Raw genomic sequence first — 17403 nt, forward strand, 5'->3', positions numbered from 1 at the left:
GCCAAACTATCTTCATTCTCTGACAAATATGCAAGTGTGTTTTGAAAGAGAACTTGACCATCCTTAATTGCTCCACTTACTTTCAATTTCTTTTATTTTCATTTCCCATGGAATGCAAGCAGTTTTGAAGTTCTCAAAGTCACGTTGGAATTTCATCCATTTCTGAAAGTAGAAATTTTGAGATATAGTAATTTTCTCATCATCATCATCATCAGAAAAAAATATCAAATCATCTCTTCAATCAATCCTGCACTAACTAAGACAGCAGAGTGATACCCTGTTTCTAGACCAGCTCTATTCCTAAAATATTTATTTTCAAAAAATAACTCTCCCGTCACACTCCGAGACATTTCTGAACTAAACTAAACCAAACTAAACTAGACTGGGGTTGGTGTTGAGCCCAATTGCTTTGAGCAGGAGTTTTTTTGCAGAAGATCATGTTTCACCACAGATCAATCACATAATGAAAGCTGGGGATGTCCTCAAAGCCAAATGGGAAAAGGAGATGGTGAATACTTTGAATAATTCCTCAACCAGACTGCTTCAACACCAGGATTTCAAAAGAAATATATCAAAAGACATTCTACATAGACTAACCGTGACAAGGAAATTCAACAAACTTCAACCAATAAAGATGCAGTAGGTTTATAAAGGCACACAAAAAAGCTGGAGAAACTCAGCGGGTGCAGCAGCATCTATGGAGCGAAGGAAATAGGCAACGTTTCGGGCCGAAACCCTAAGGGTGGGTTTCGGCCCGAAACGTTGCCTATTTCCTTCGCTCCATAGATGCTGCTGCACCCACTGAGTTTCTCCAGCTTTTTTGTGTACCTTCGATTCTCCAGCATCTGCAGTTCCTTCTTAAACACGGTTTATAAAGGCAATGGATTAAATCAAGGAGCACAGCTGTAACTGTATCCCAGTGTTAAGACACTTACTTTTGTCATCATTACTTTATAGGCATAAAATCTTTTGCCTTTCCCTTTCCCAAGTGCACCTTCAAATTTCTCCACAAATTCCTGTGCTTCTCTGAAAAATGGACAGAGATATCTCATTAAAGTTAAAGGTAAAACACATAGCAAAACCAGTCTGTAAATTTAGATTTGTTGTGGGGTTTGTTCTACTTCAACAGGATGATTAGCATTAAAGAGCATGGCACTATCAGAGTACACTTTCAATAGACCAGATCAATTATTATTTTACTTATTTGTCTATGAGACAATGTGAGGCCAGACATGCACACATCCTATTCCCTCAAGCCATTCATGTTTAAAGTGATCATCCTTGGAAGTTAATGACAAGATAACTTTCCAAGCAAGTAAACAAAATAAAGCACATGTGCTGGACAAAATCTCTCCTAGTATTACTCACAAGACCATTTAAAATCTTATTGGCAAATCATTTTGCTGCAGAAATAATGACTTTACTGAGTTTGTGGATTGGAATTTGGGGTTCAAATGTGAGCTAACAACAATCTGAAGAATTGATTGCTGACAGAATATCCAACCACTAAAAGGACTGCAATTAACAAAATACTGAAGCCTATAGCCAGTTATACTGTCATTTACATCTAATCATATCAGCAAAATGATATATGATAAAAGTCTTACATAGAATAGCAGGATATGGGTCATTTGCAGACGTGAGATTAATTTCACTTGGCATCAAGATTGTATGGGCATTGTGTGCTAAACAGCCTGTTCTTGTACTGTACTGTTCAATGTTTTATGTTCTAACGTGAAACCAACAACTGGCATATATTAATAGTCTCTTAAAGGTCCTTCAAAAGTAGACCTTACCATACTACTCTAAACAAGTTTACAGGCCAAGTAATTTTATATTTTCTTTAAATAATATTAAGTTAGATTAGCATTCTTGCAGGTAATCTGCTATAGTTTACTAGTACAAGTTAATGAACCTTGAGATGTGAACATGGATATGTCTTAGTATGTTCATGATTTAAGTTGCAGAAAAAAGAACATGCTGGAAAGACTCAATAGGTCTGGGAAGAGTGACCAAATTTGATCTGGAAACCATTATAACCAAACTCTGAGAATTCAAGGAATAGGTATAGAAGCAAGCTAAAGTACCTATAGGGAACGGCGCATGCTGTATGTACAGGCAAATATCCTCTTGCGTAAATTTGGTGCGTGTGCAGATGTGGTGAAGATGTCGCTATTTAGAGCATACTGCACACCCCTCTACATTGCGCACCTGTGATCGAACTATTTAAAGACAAGTATGCAGAGACTAAAGGTGGCATATAACGATGCCATGAGAACACTGCTAAGGCAACCTGGATGGTGTAGTGCCAGTAATATGTTTGTGGCTGCAGGAGTCAGTACTTTAGAAGCTATCCTAAGACACCACATCTATAAATTCATTTGCAGGATAAATGACTCTAAAAATGTGCTTATTGTGGCCTTGACAAACATAAGGGTTAGCACTACACGCTACAAATTCCAGCTGTGGAGACACTGGTATCGTTGTCTCGTTGTAGGACATTGATCATCTTTTAATCTGGATTTTTAACTTAAGTATTGTGGGGTTTTTTTAAATATAAATTATGATGTTTTTATGTGATATACCATGATTTTATATATATTTATGATATTTGATATGCAATGCATTTTTAATGTAATGTTGCCCCTTGTCTGGACCTTGAGACCGTAATAAAGTTTATTATTATTATTATTATCATTATTATTATTATTATTTCCATACCCTCTGATCCCCTTAGCCACAAGGGCCACATCTAACTCCCTCTTAAATATAGCCAATGAACTGGACTCGACTACCCTCTGTGGCAGAGAGTTCCAGAGATTCACCACTCTCTGTGTGAAAAAAAGTTCTTCTCATCTCGGTTTTAAAGGATTTTCCCCTTATCCTTAAGCTGTGACCCCTTGTCCTGGACTTCCCCAACATCGGGAGCAATCTTCCTGCATCTAGCCTGTCCAACCCCTTAAGAATGTTGTAAGTTTCTATAAGATCCCCTCTCAATCTCTTAAATTCTAGAGTATAAACCAAGTCTATCCAGTCTTTCTTCATAAGACAGTCCTGACATCCCAGGAATCAGTCTGGTGAACCTTCTCTGCACTCCCTCTGTGGCAATAATGTCCTTCCTCAGATTTGGAGACCAAAACTGTACGCAATACTCCAGGTGTGGTCTCACCAAGACCCTGTACAACTGCAGTAGAACCTCCCTGCTCCTATACTCAAATCCTTTTGCTATGAAAGCTAACGTACCATTCACTTTCTTCACTGCCTGCTGCACCTGCATGCCTACTTTCAATGACTGGTGTACCATGACACCCAGATCTCGCTGCATCTCCCCTTTTCCTAGTCGGCCACCATTTAGATATCCTTGTCCAATGTCCTTGATTCTTACAGAATTCAAAAAATTACTAATTCACTGAATATACACAACCCATTGGAGACAGAGTACATCAAAGAGGCACAAACTTCTGAATGAAGAAGTATCTCTTCATCTTAAACCCAAAGGGTCAATGATCATCCTACAATGCTCCCTGCAACTTTAAACAGCAATCTAAGATATGTGAAGAGGAAAACAAATGTAGGGAAGACAAATGTAGGTCCCTTACAGTCAGAAACAGGTGAATTTATAATGGGAAACAAGGAAATGGCAGACCAGTTAAACAAATACTTTGGTTCTGTCTTCACTAAAGAAGACACAAACAATCTCCCAGAAATACTAGGGGACCGAGGAACTAGTGGGAGGGAGGAACTGAAGGGAATCCACATTAATCAGGAAATGGTGTTCAGTAAACTGTTGGGACTGAAGGCAGATAAATCCCCAGGACTTTATGATCAGCATCCCAAAGTACTCAAGGAGGTGGCCCCAGAAATCGTGGATACATTGGTGATCATTTTCCAATGTTTTCTCGACTCTGGATCAGTTCCTGTGGACTGGAGGGTAGCCAATGTAACCCCACTTTTTAAGAGCGGAGGAAAAGAGAAAACAGGGAACTATAGACCAGTTAGACTTACATTGGTAGCGGGGAAGATGCTCGAGTCCATTATTAAATATGAAATAGCAGTGCATTTAGAAAGCAGTGACAGGATCGGTTAAAGTCATCATGGATTTATGAAGGGGATCTCATGCTTGACTAATCTTCTGGAATTTTTTGAGGATGTAACAAGTAGAATGGATAAGGGAGAGCCAGTGGATGTGGTGCATCTGGACTTTCAAAAATCCTTTGACAAGGTTCTACACAAGAGATTAATATGCAAAATTAGAGCAATGGTATTGGGGGTAGGGCATTGACATTGATAGAGAAGTGGTTGGCAGACAGGGAGCAAAGAGTAGGAATTAACAGGTCCTTTTCAGAATGGCAGGCAGTGACTAGTGGGGTGCCACAAGGCTCAGTTCTGGGATCCCAGTTATTTACAATATATATTAATGATTTAGACAAGGGAATTAAATGAAATATCTCCAAGTTTGCAAATGACACAAAGCTAGTTGGCAGAGTGAGCTGCGAGGAGGATGCTATGAGGCTGCAGGGTGACTTGGATAGATTGGGTGAGTGGGCAGATGCATGTCAGTTTGCACTATAATGTAGATAAATGTGAGAACAGGAAGGCAGATTATTGTCTGAATGGTCAGATTAGGAAAAGGGGAGGTTCAACAAGACCTCGGTGTCCTTGTACATCAGTCACTGAAAGTAAGCATGCAGGTACAGCAGGCAGTGAAGAGAGCTAATGACATGTTGGCCTTCATTGCGAGAGGATTTGAGTTTAGGAGCAAGGAGGTCCTACTGCAGTTGGACAAGGTCCTTGTGTGACCACACCTGGAGTATTGTGTGCATTTTGATCTCCTAATTTGAGGAAGGACACAAATTGCGGTTGTGTTTGTCAATGGATATCACAACTAATGAAACAAAGTGAATGGTCCACTGACACTTTTTAAAGTTTCCTCCAGTCTATCAACTTAACTATATTGCAATATGAAGATATGGGCAATTAAAAAATACATTTTAGGTTTAAGTTTAACCTTACATGTCCAATGCATACTGAGCAGGTGTGTAACTTAAAAAACGTAGCTTGCTTGCCCTTTCAGACTTCAAAGTGTTCCATTCATCTCCAATATTAATTTGTTTTGATTTTGCAAGCAGTTATGCATTCTTCTAAAACATTTCCATCACAAATCTGCACCTATCAAGATTCCATTAACCCTTCAAGAACCAGATAGAACTTGGACAAGTCTGATCTGGAGAGCTACTGTGAGCATACATCTAGGTGACATCTGACATTGGCCTGAAGGAGGGAGAGCACCTTCTGGTAAGTGATTGCTGCCCCTGCCATTCCCCATCCTGAAGCAACACTTCTTATCATTGGCCTTTATGTTAGCAGATGGCCAAGGATCAGCAAATCTTTACCCGGGACTTTAAGAGAGGCCTGGGATGGAAGATACCTGAGGCCTGAAACTATCACTAATCATCCTCCACACTAATCACCCTCCATTCCTCCAGGCTGCCTACAACTCGCATTAGATTAAAATCAATCCCAATTATTTTTTGAGAATTGGTTACTTACATCTTCTCAATTTTTAAGATTTGACTGTAATAATTCATGACACAGAAGCACTTACTTTAGTAGTTGTAATTTCTGCTTCATGGGTGAGGGCTTGTTTCTTAAAGTTGCAATGAGTTTCTTCTTTTCTTCCACTTCTTCCTTCAGTTTATCCATATCTTCTTCTGTAAGTACTTCTTCTTCGTCTGATTTTTCTTCAGAGCTAACAATCAAGAGATAAACATATCATGATGACGCAATGATTTTCAGATGGAACTTAGAAATATCAATAGACACAAAATGCTGGAGTAACAGTGGGACAGGCAGAATGCCAATGATGCATCACTGCTCTGCAAGGTATTCTTATTTCACTCTAACCAGTTTTCATTTTTGTAATACTACAATGAAGATCAATTACTGTGATTACACTACTGTGATCTCACCTCCTCTCCACATCCTCACTGAATTGAAATGACAAACAGTGCACCAAATCAGCTTTGACTTCTTTACATTCCAAGGCTCTCTTTTCTTCAATGAAGTTGTCAAAGCATCATCAAATAATAGCTTCATAATTAATCATAGTCATAGATTTATGTATCAAAGGATTGAGCTGCCAGAGGAGGTTGTTGAGGCAGGTACTATAACAACATTTAAAATACACATGGACTGGATAGGTTTTGAGGGATATCGGCCAAATGCGAGCAAATGGGACGAGCTTTGATAGGGACATCTTGGTCAGCATGGATGAGTTGGGCCTTGATTTCATGGCTCCCTTTAGCTCTCCTAATTACTTGTTACCTCTCTTGCTTTCTTTATATTCATCAAGGGCCTTCTCCAATTTCAGCTTCCATAACCTTACATATGCTTCCTTTGTTTTTCTGACTAAATCTATTTATCTGGAATATCAGAGGTTGAGGGGAAACCTGATGCAAGGATGTAAATTTAATTGAATCAAGGGATATAGGGTGAAAGCAAGAACGGGGTACTGATTTTGGATGATCAGTCATGATCATATTGAATGCCGGTGCTGGCTCGAAGGGCTGAATGGCCTACTCCTGCATCTATTTGTTTTTTGTTTCTATGTTTTTATGAAAGGCATAGATAGGATAGGTAGTCAGAACCCAAGGTGGAAATCCAAAAAACCCAAGGATAAAAATTTAAGATGAGAGAGGGAGAATTTAAGAGAGATGTGTGTGGCATTTTCTTTCTTACGAAGAGAATGGTGGGTGTCTGGAACATACTGCCAGGGGTGGTGGTGGGTGGGGACAATCACGATAGTGGAGTTTAAGAGACATTTAGATAGGCACATGGATATGTAGGACATGAATGGATATGAATCATGTGCAAACAGAGGAGATTAGTTTAACTTGACAAAATCTTCAGCACATTGTGGGTGGAAGAGCCTGTTCCTGTGCTGTGTTGTCCTTTGTTCTTTGTTCTATTAACAACATCTCGTCATCCATGATTCCTGAATCTTACCATCCTTATCTTTCATCCTCACAGGAACATGCTGTTCCTGTACTCTAATCAGCTGGCCTTTTAAAGACTCCCACGTATTAGATGTGGATTTACCATGAAACAGCTACTCTCAATCTTCCTTCTTCAATTCCTGCCTAATATCCAATTTAGTTTAGGAATACAGCAATAGAAACAGGCCACTTGGTCCACCGAGTCCATACTGACCATCAATCCAGTTCTACGTTATCCAACCTTCTCATCCATTTCCCACCTACAAATCCGCATATCTTTGGGATGTGGGAGGAATTCCTCTAGAGCACCCAGAGGAAGCCCACATGGTCATAGGGAGAACGTTCAAACTCCACACAGGCAGCATCCAAGGTCGGGATCAAATTTGGGTCTCTGGCGCTCTAACAGCTGCACTATTGTGCAGTGCACAACTGTTTTAATTAGCCTTGCCTCAATTTAGCATTTTCACCCGTGGTCCAGTCTTATCCATATTCATAATGATCTTCAGACTTGCAGAATTACAGTCATTCTACCCAAAATGCCCCCTCCCCACTGAAACATAGATCACCTGGCCTGGTTCATTCCCAATACTGGGAATTGTATTATGGCTCAAACTATTATGGCTCAAACTCTAGTTGTACTATCAATGTATTGCTTCAAGGAACTTACCTGAATGGAGTCACAGTAGATATTGGGGAAGTTAAAATCACCCACCATCATAACCCTGTTCCACTTACATCTTTCCATCATCTGCCATTATATCTGTCTCCCTAGTTCCTGCTGGCTAATGGAAGGCACAAGGTATAAGCCCATCATAGTGATTACATCTCTTTTATTCCTGACTGGTCTTCCTTGTTTTCCTGGGAATTAAGCATGAAGGTCATTGGTGCAATATCAGCCATGCAAAGTATCCCATTAAAACACGCATGAGTGTTGGAGGTTATGGGGAGAAGGCAGGGGAATGGTGTTAGAAGGGAGAATAGATCAGCCATGATTGAATGGCGGAGTAGACTTGATTGGCTGAATGGCCTAATTCTTCTCCTATCACTATATGATCTTATGATCTTATACAGAATGGTTTACATGCTCCATTTATTTATGCATCATAGAAACACATCACCTGCTCTAATTTTCTTAACAGTCCAGTTACTCTCCATATTTCATCCGTCTTGTTCAAATTTCTCCAAAAATGAGAGACCTACCTTGAAACTCCTTTCTCTTCAACTTTCTTTTGCTTGCCTCTGGTCTTGCCACCTTTTGCTTTGGCATTCTTAGCCTTCTTCTTGTCCTTGGCCCTGTTATCCTCCTCTTCACTGTCGCTGTCCGCTTGCTTTTTACCCCTTTTTTCTTTCCTTCTCTTGTTCGCTGCCTCATCACCGTTACTATTATCATCAGAATATTTCTTCTTAGATTTTATATTTCTTCCATTCTTCCTGTTTTTATTCGTTTCTTTCTCTGATTCATCGTCATTGCTTTCCTCTATAACTTTGTTCTTACTTTTCATATTCTTCTTTCTACTTTTTGCTTTTTTCTCATCTTCCGATGAATCAGTTTCGTCTTCAGATTCATGTTTAGTCTTTTTCTTTCCATTTTCTTTTCTATTCCTTGGTGCTGTTTTCTTGATGTCCTCTGATTCCACATCCGAGTCATCGTTGTCTTAATGAAGAATGAGCAACATTGCAAAGTTAATCAGCAACTCAAATTCAAACACACAGTGATGTGGACAGAAAATAAATCCCCCTTTAACATTATTAAGGTGCTTTTTGCAGGGAAATAAAGAGTAAGGCTGTTTTCCTGATGTAATTTAAATATTTTTTCACTTCTCACAAATGCATTTAGTAATGGTTAAAATAATAAGAGATTTAGAATTTTACATCTTAAAACTCAATGGATAGTTTTAAGGCGGAGATTGACAGATTCATGATTAGTCGGGGTGTCAGGGATTATGGGGAGAAGGCAGGAGAATGGGCTTGAGATGGAAAGATAGATCAGCCATGATTGAATGGGGGTGTAATGGCCTAAATCTGCTCCTATAATTTATGAACTTATGAATTTATGAAAGGGCAGACCATAATCATTCCAAGTGTTCCAACCACCAACATAAAAGATTTTAGAATAAACAATACAAAAAATAAAACGTCACTTTTAATCAAGAAATATCTCTCCAATTCTGAAGAAGGGTCTTGACCCAAAACGTCGCCTCTTACATCTCTCCAGAGATGCTGCCTGTCCCGCTGAGTTACTCCAGCATTTTGTGTCTATCTTTGGTTTAAGCCAGCATCTGCAGATCTTTCATACGCATATCACTCCATTTGTTAGATGATTAACTAAATAATTTTGTCTCCTCCATTAGTTCAGATAATATCACTATTTAAATAAGGAACTTTAGAGTATCTCCACTTCTTTCCAAAAGGCAACACTGGAAAAAATTCCTGAAGGAAAATATATAAAAATATCTGAAACAATACAACAATACAATACAATTTATTTGTCATTTGAACCTCACATGAGGTTCAAACAAAATTTGGTTTCTGCAGTCATACAAGAAAAGAACCAAGACACACACCAACACAATTTACACAAACATCCATCACAGTGAATCTCTTCCTCACTGTGATGGAAGGCAAAGTCTTGTCTCTCCCCTGCTCTCCATTCTTCTCCCGATGTCAAAGTCAAAGCCCCCGGCGGGCGCTAGCAAGTCCGCGGCCATTTAAAGCCACAAGGAACTAAGGCACAAGAGGCTCAGGCTCAAGTTTGAGGCTCAAGTTGAACAGCATCTGTGGGGGATTGTTAACATTTCACATCAAGACCCTGCATCGGGGCTGAGAGTGGAAGGGAAAGATAATCAGTATTAATAGGAGAGAAGTGAAGTGAAGGGCAGATGGAACCAGAGAGTGGAAGGGATCTGGTAGGTGAAATATATGGGTGCTAGATGGATGAAACCAGGAGGGGAAGGATGAAAAAGATGAATGGGGGTTAAAGAGAAGCAGGGCGGTGGGTATATGGAACAGGAGGAAATAGTTGCTGCATAGAAACATAGAAACATAGAAATTAGGTGCAGGAGTAGGCCATTTGGCCCTTCGAGCCTGCACCGCCATTCAATATGATCATGGCTGATCATCCAACTCAGTATCCCGTACCTGCCTTCTCTCCATACCCCCTGATCCCCTTAGCCACAAGGGCCACATCTAACTCCCTCTTAAATTTAGCCAATGAACTGGCCTCAACTACCCTCTGTGGCAGAGAGTTCCAGAGATTCACCACTCTCTGTGTGAAAAAAGTTCTTCTCATCTCGGTTTTAAAGGATTTCCCCCTTATCCTTAAGCTGTGACCCCTTGTCCTGGACTTCCCTAACATCGGGAACAATCTTCCTGCATCTAGCCTGTCCAACCCCTTAAGAATTTTGTAAGTTTCTATAAGATCCCCTCTCAATCTTCTAAATTCTAGAGAGTATAAACCAAGTCTATCCAGTCTTTCTTCATAAGACAGTCCTGACATCCCAGGAATCAGTCTGGTGAACCGTCTCTGCACTCCCTCTATGGCAATAATGTCCTTCCTCAGATTTGGAGACCAAAACTGTACGCAATACTCCAGGTGTGGTCTCACCAAGACCCTGTACAACTGCAGTAGAACCTCCCTGCTCCTATACTCAAATCCTTTTGCAATGAAAGCTAACATACCATTCGCTTTCTTTACTGCCTGCTGCACCTGCATGCCTACCTTCAATGACTGGTGTACCATGACACCCAGGTGACACCCAGGTACCATGACACCCAGGTCTCGCTGCATCTCCCCCTTTCCCAATCGGCCACCATTTAGATAATAGTCTGCTTTCCCGTTTTTGCCACCAAAATGTGGCAAATACAATAACAACATTTAAAATACATTTGGACAGGTTCATAAGTTCATAAGTTATACAAGCATAATTAGGCCACTCAGCCCATCAAGCCTACGCCTTTCAATCATGGCTGATCTCTTTTTCCCTCCCAACCCCATTCTCTGGCCTTCTCTCCCCATAACCTCTGACACCCAAACTAATCAAGAATCTATAAATCTCTGCCTGAAAAATACCCATTGACTTGGTCGTCACAGCCTTCTGTAGCAATGAATTCCACCGATTCACCACCCTCTGACTAAAGAAAATCCTCTTCATCTCCTTTCTAAAGGTATGTCATTTTAATCTGAGACTATGGCCTCTGGTTCTAGACTCTCCCACTAGTGGAAACATCTCCTCCACATCCTCTCCAGAGATGCTGCTTGTCCCGCTGGGTTACTCCAGCATTTTGTGTCTATCTTCAATTTAAACCAGCATCTGCAGTTCTTTCCTACACATTATCTCCACATCCATACTATCCAGGCCATTCACTATTCGACAGGTATATGGATGGGTAAAGATTCAATATTGGTCAAATGTAGCCAAATGGGACTAGCTGAGATGGGACATCTTGGTCAGCATAAAAGAGTGGTGCTGAAAGGCCTTCTTCCATGCTGTATGACCCTATAAGGGAGACGACAAAGTTTGACCTACTCTTAGGGAGATGTCGACAGTATCGCTGACCAGGTTGACCCTTGCAACACCGAGTTGGTGCTGCCGCCAGGGCAATGGGCCTTTAAGGCTATATCGTTTCACTATATCAGATGAAAACTTGTATATTCAATATCATCTCCCTAATACTGTCCCACTTGTGGTGTACCCTGTCAAAAAGAACTTCTCATTTCTGGCAAACATGCAGTGAGCAGAATTCAAGCAGTATGTCTCCATAATGTTCCTTTACTTTAGTTTAGTTTATTGCCACATGTACCGAGGTACAGTGAAAAGCCTTTGTTGCTTACTGTTATCTCACACAGTTATCACACATTGCCCACTGACAAAAGCCATAAAAACAAGGTGAATGTGTGAATTAGGAGGCTGGGATGGGATGGGGTTTAGTGAGTGATGGTTGCAAGCATAGGATCTGAGAAATGCTTGATCTGTAGAAACATGGTAAAACATGATAAGTACTAAAGGGTTGTTCACTACTATGACATTTTATATTAAGTCAATAGTTGTAATTTACCTACAGATATTTATATGGAATAAGACATTGCTTGTGCATAATTGTACATGTAATAAGATCTCACCTGTTTCTTCATCTTGTTCCTCATCAATACTTTCCTCATTATCCACTTCAATACTCACTGTTGGAAAATAATTAACAAGACTGTGGTGTCAGTCTGTGTTTTCAACTCTATAATTACTAATGGTTTAGACTCAAGCACTCAACTAAAAAAAATACGTATAAGATAAGACTAGTGGGTCTCGACCCGAAACGTCACCCATTCCTTCTCTCCAGAGATGCTGCTTGTCCCGCTGATTTACTACAGCATTTTGTGTCTACCTAAGACAAGACTAACTGGTCTCTCAAGTCTGCCCTATGCAGTTAATGTACTCTAGTTCTAATGATTTACAATATTTACCAATATGTAAATGCACTCTTGGGAGATGCAAAAACAATTAAAAACAATTACTGTGGTTCATTTAGGGAGAAAATAAAACTCCAATATTTCTTTCTAATTCCTTCATAGGTCCAAAAAAAGGCTACAGTGAAATTGTCAATACTTATTTAAATGTATCATGGTGCCCAGCACCTGACTGCCATATTCTGAATGTCAACTCAACAACTGGAGAGAATTCTGAGGGATAAGACACATAGGACACATGTGCGCTTCATTAGACACGAGTTGATTAGGGATAGTCAGCATGGTTTTGCACATGAATTGTCTAATTTACCAATTTACAAACCAAATTCCTCATTCAAAACATATTTGGACAGGTACATGGATAGGAGAGGTTTGGAGGAATATGAGGCAAACATGGGTAGGCTTGAGTAGCGTAGATGTGGTATCTGGGTTGGCATGGACTGGTTGTGCAGTCCATGCCAACAATGAAATAATCCATGATTCTGGTTAAGGAGGGCAGGCCAAGGGCCCTCCACTCCTGTCTATCAATTTTTCTAGAGTCTTTGCTGCGCTTCTTTGCGTTGAAGGGAAACATCATTTTTGCAAGATTAATAAATTTACAAACTGGGTATCTTCTATAATGGATCAGAGAAGGAACTGCAGATGCTAGGCTTGATCGAAGGTACACAAAATTGGCATGGACTGGTTGTGAAACCATCCAACAATGAAATAATCTATTTCTGGTTAAGCAGCAGCATTGTGTCATCAATTAAAATTGAATCTGAATCTGAATCTATGGAGCGAAGAAAATAGGCGACGTTTCGGGCCGAAACCCTTCTTCAGACTGATGGGGGATGCGAGGGGAGAAGGAAGGAAAAAGGGGAGGAGGAGGAGCCTGAGGGCGGGGGGATGGGAGGAGACAGCTCGAGGGTTAAGGAAGGGGAGGAGACAGCAAGGGCTAGCAAAATTGGGAGAATTCAACATTCATGCCATCAGGATGCAAGCTGCCCAGGCGGAATATGAGGTGCTGTTCCTCCAATTTCCAGTGTTGCTCACTCTGGCAATGGAGGAGACCCAGGACAGAGAGGTCGGATTGGGAATGGGAGGGGGAGTTGAAGTGCTGAGCCACCGGGAGTTCAGGTAGGTTATTGCGGACTGAGCGGAGGTGTTCGACTACCCTACCATTCCTTGACCTCACCATCTCCATCGCAGGGGACAGACTTCTGACCGACATACACTACAAACCAACTGACTCACATGGCTATCTGGATTACACGTCTTCCCACCCTGCCCCCTGTAAAGACTCCATCCCCTACTCCCAATTCCTCCGCCTACGCCGCATCTGTTCCCAGGATGAGACATTCCATACCAGGGCATCGGAAATGTCCTCATTCTTCAGGGAACGGAGATTCCCCTCCGCCACCATAGATGAGGCTCGCACCAGGGTCTCATCCATACCCCGCAACACTGCTCTCTCTCCCCATCCCCGCACTCGCAACAAGGGCAGAGTCCCCCTGGTCCTCACCTTTCACCCCACCAGCCAGCAAATACAACACATAATCCTCCGCCATTTCCGCCACCTCCAGCGTGACCCCACCACTCGCCACATCTTCCCATCTCCCCCCATGTCTGCCTTCCGCAAAGACCGCTCTCTCCGCAACTCCCTTGTCAATTCTTCCCTTCCCACCCGTACCACCCCCTCCCCGGGCACTTTCCGTTGCAACCGCAAGAAATGCAACACCTGTCCCTTCACCTCCCCCCTCGACTCCATTCAAGGTCCCAAGCAGTCGTTCCAGGTGCGACATAGGTTCACCTGTATCTCCTCCAACCTCATCTATTGCATCCGCTGCTCTAGATGTCAGCTGATTTACATCGGGGAGACTAAGCGGCGGTTGGGCGATCGTTTCACCAAACACCTCCGCTCAGTCCGCAATAACCTACCTGAACTCCCGGTGGCTCAGCACTTAAACTCCCCCCCCCATTCCCAATCCGACCTCTCTGTCCTGGGTCTCCTCCATTGCCAGAGTGAGCAACACCGGAAATTGGAGGAACAGCACCTCATATTCCGCCTGGGCAGCTTGCGTCCTGATGGCATGAATGTTGAATTCTCCCAATTTTGCTAGCCCTTGCTGTCTCCTCCCCTTCCTTAATCCTCGAGCTGTCTCCTCCCATCCCCCCGCCCTCGGGCTCCTCCTCCTCCTCCCCTTTTCCTTCCTTCTCCCCTCCCACCCCCCATCAGTCTGAAGAAGGGTTTCGGCTCGAAACATCGCCTATTTTCTTCGCTCCATAGATGTTTCTGCACCCGCTGAGTTTCTCCAGCAATTTTGTGTATCTTCTATAACTTGTTGTTGAAATACTTAAATACAGGACTTTCATGAGTTGATGACTGTATTTTTTGAATCCCTCTACCTGTGATCCAGTGCTGCTGGTGATTAATGGGACTTGGACCACTACAGCCTTGGGAGTGATCTGCCTGGTCCATGTTCAGGGCAATTCCTCAAGGAGGCCTTTGAGCTGATAACCCAAGCCCTTTCTTCCCCTTCTGCTCTCGGATCAGGAAAGCCAGCAGTAATATGTTTTTTTGGGTGGGAGGAAAGCTGAAAGAGAGGAGAGCCAGGACAAAACATTTGAGGTAATAGGTCCTGCCTCTCCTCTCTTCCAGCTTTCATCCCTCCCCTGTCTACAATCAGTCTGAAGAAGGATCCTGACCAAAAACATCACCTCTCCATGTTCTCCAGAAAGCCTGCCTGACCCATTTAGTTACTCCATCACCTTGTGTCCTTTTGTGTAAACCAGCATCTGTACTTCCTTATTTCAATTATTATATCTCTCTATCCCATTCCCATTCAAACCCGTCTGTCTTTGGCCTTCTTATTTGCTACATGGAGGACAAATGCAAATTGGAAGAACAATATTTCATATTCAGCTTGCATAGTTCACACTATGTGTGAACATTGAATTTTCCAATGTCAGATATCCCACACTGCTCTTGTCTCCCACAAACACTTTGTTTTCTTCTCCTTTTTTTCACCTTTGTATCCTCCAGCCATCACCTGATTCCATCTTCACATCATCCCTTCCCCCCATCTTTTTCACCTACCACCTACCAGCCTATATTCCAACCCCACCGGTCTCACTGTCAACTGGCAATCTTTCGCATTTCGTCTCAGAGCAGATGCAGGTTGTCGACCCTTAAAGGGCCTGTCCCACTTACGCATTCTTGGCTCTCAAATTATGCGACCTCGTGGTTGCTTGAGGCGTACGGGCACCATATGGCCGTGTGGGGCAGGTCCCACTTAGAAGAGCGGAGGGGTATGGAGTTGTGCGGGGCCGGTCCCGATATCGCGCGGGGCTCTGAGATTCTTGCAGTGAACTTCGCGCACCAACGGCCAGTCGCGGAACTGACGGCCAAAGTGGGACAGACAGTCAACACGACCACAAAGTCGCGTAATATGCGTGCCAAGGACACGTAAGTGGCAGGCCCTTAACATTCCATTATACGTAACATTTTCTGGAGAACTGAATTTTAGATAGCCATGGAATCATTCCTATTTTTGATTTGCAAAATGTGTGGCGAATAATGAATTGGTATTTGTGAAATAAAGGCTTTATATACTAAATTAATCTATCATATAGAGATTAAAAGTGATATTTTTTACAAATGGTCTAATACACCAAAGCAACTGAGTTCCAAAATTAGCCTTATTTGACAATGTGTGCGTTGTAAGTGTAATTGGCATGTATTAGTGTATAGAAATGACAAGATTAATACAGAAAACAATAATTGCAACATTAAGACTATTCTTGGAAATCCACACCTATTGAAATAAAAAGAAAACATGCAAAGACAAATATGTACATATTTTGTTATTAGTGCCTATAAATAAATATGACTTTTGCATTCCTTTCGTTCAAGACCAATGCAGTCATATTCCCAACAAATTAAAATAAGACCTATTTTTGAAGAAAATCATCTCTCAGTGCTTTGCAGAATAATTAAAATTAAACATAATGAGTATTAGTAAGTCTTTTTTTTAAGCCTTTCTTCTTGCTATAGCTAGAGCATTCAACAAAGTTTACAACTAACTATATGCAAAGGCATTGCAAGCCACAAAGAACTAAAGCAATTTAGTATTCACTAAAGATAATTCTGATAATACATAGTATCATCTAAAAAGAGGTTACTTCCACAATCTTTACAACTATCAATCAATTCATTCATTTTATTTTAGAAGAGTTTAATTTATCACAACAGTTTTTTGTCCATTACCATCACTTGCTTTGGCAATCAGTTTTTCATGTCGCGGCATTCCACTGTTCCAAGTTGTCTGATTAAGACTGTTAAGCAATAAATTACATCACAAAAGTGAAGGATATTCCAGTATTTAGCATGAGAGGCAACTTATTTGAATTGCTAAAAGCACTTTCACCTGCTGCTCGCTGCTTTCACTGAGTGAAACATGATAATAGGCTATTAAACCATTTGCTGAAAGATTCATGAAGTTTTGGGTTACTCTTACGTGCAATATTACAGAGGTCACAAAATAGTCAGGGGATGGATCATAGAATCATAGAAAATGTACAACAAAGAAGGAAGGCATTTGGCCTATGCTGTTCATGTTGGTTGACAGTAACCCAACAATGCCTTACCCCACATTTTTCCTCTTGATCTGTAGTCCTGCATGTCTTCACTTGCACAACAAAAAACATTTTAAATGTGATGAGGGCTTCTGCCACCCCCATCCTTTAGACACTGAGTTCCAGCTATTCTAATTTAAGATAAGGTTATGTTAATATGGCATCAAGAAGCCCGGTCTATTGCTCCAGAGTCATGAGTTCAAATCCTGTCATTGCAGCTGTCAGAATTCTAATTTAAGTTGTTAAATAAATTTGAATTTTCATTTTTTTTTTAATATTGGGGTCGATAATGACTTTCAAGAATGGAAATCGTCTATCCTGTATGTGACTCCA

General features: G+C 41.3%; 1 protein-coding gene across 1 annotated transcript in view; it reads right to left on the reverse strand.

Moving 5' to 3' along the window:
• tmc1 (transmembrane channel-like 1) overlaps nucleotides 1-17403 on the reverse strand; it is a 54930-nt gene that overhangs the window by 26060 nt on the left and 11467 nt on the right. Inside the window, exons 2-6 of the mRNA XM_055633086.1 lie at nucleotides 12115-12171; nucleotides 8196-8649; nucleotides 5606-5749; nucleotides 936-1026; nucleotides 81-162 (exon numbers count right to left, since the gene is read on the reverse strand). Of these exons, the coding sequence (XP_055489061.1) occupies nucleotides 81-162; nucleotides 936-1026; nucleotides 5606-5749; nucleotides 8196-8649; nucleotides 12115-12171 (828 nt within the window). The remainder of the gene's footprint in view (nucleotides 1-80; nucleotides 163-935; nucleotides 1027-5605; nucleotides 5750-8195; nucleotides 8650-12114; nucleotides 12172-17403) is intronic.

The sequence above is a fragment of the Leucoraja erinacea genome, chromosome 3 (genome assembly GCF_028641065.1).
Source record: "Leucoraja erinacea ecotype New England chromosome 3, Leri_hhj_1, whole genome shotgun sequence".
Classification (NCBI taxonomy): Eukaryota; Metazoa; Chordata; class Chondrichthyes; order Rajiformes; family Rajidae; genus Leucoraja; species Leucoraja erinaceus.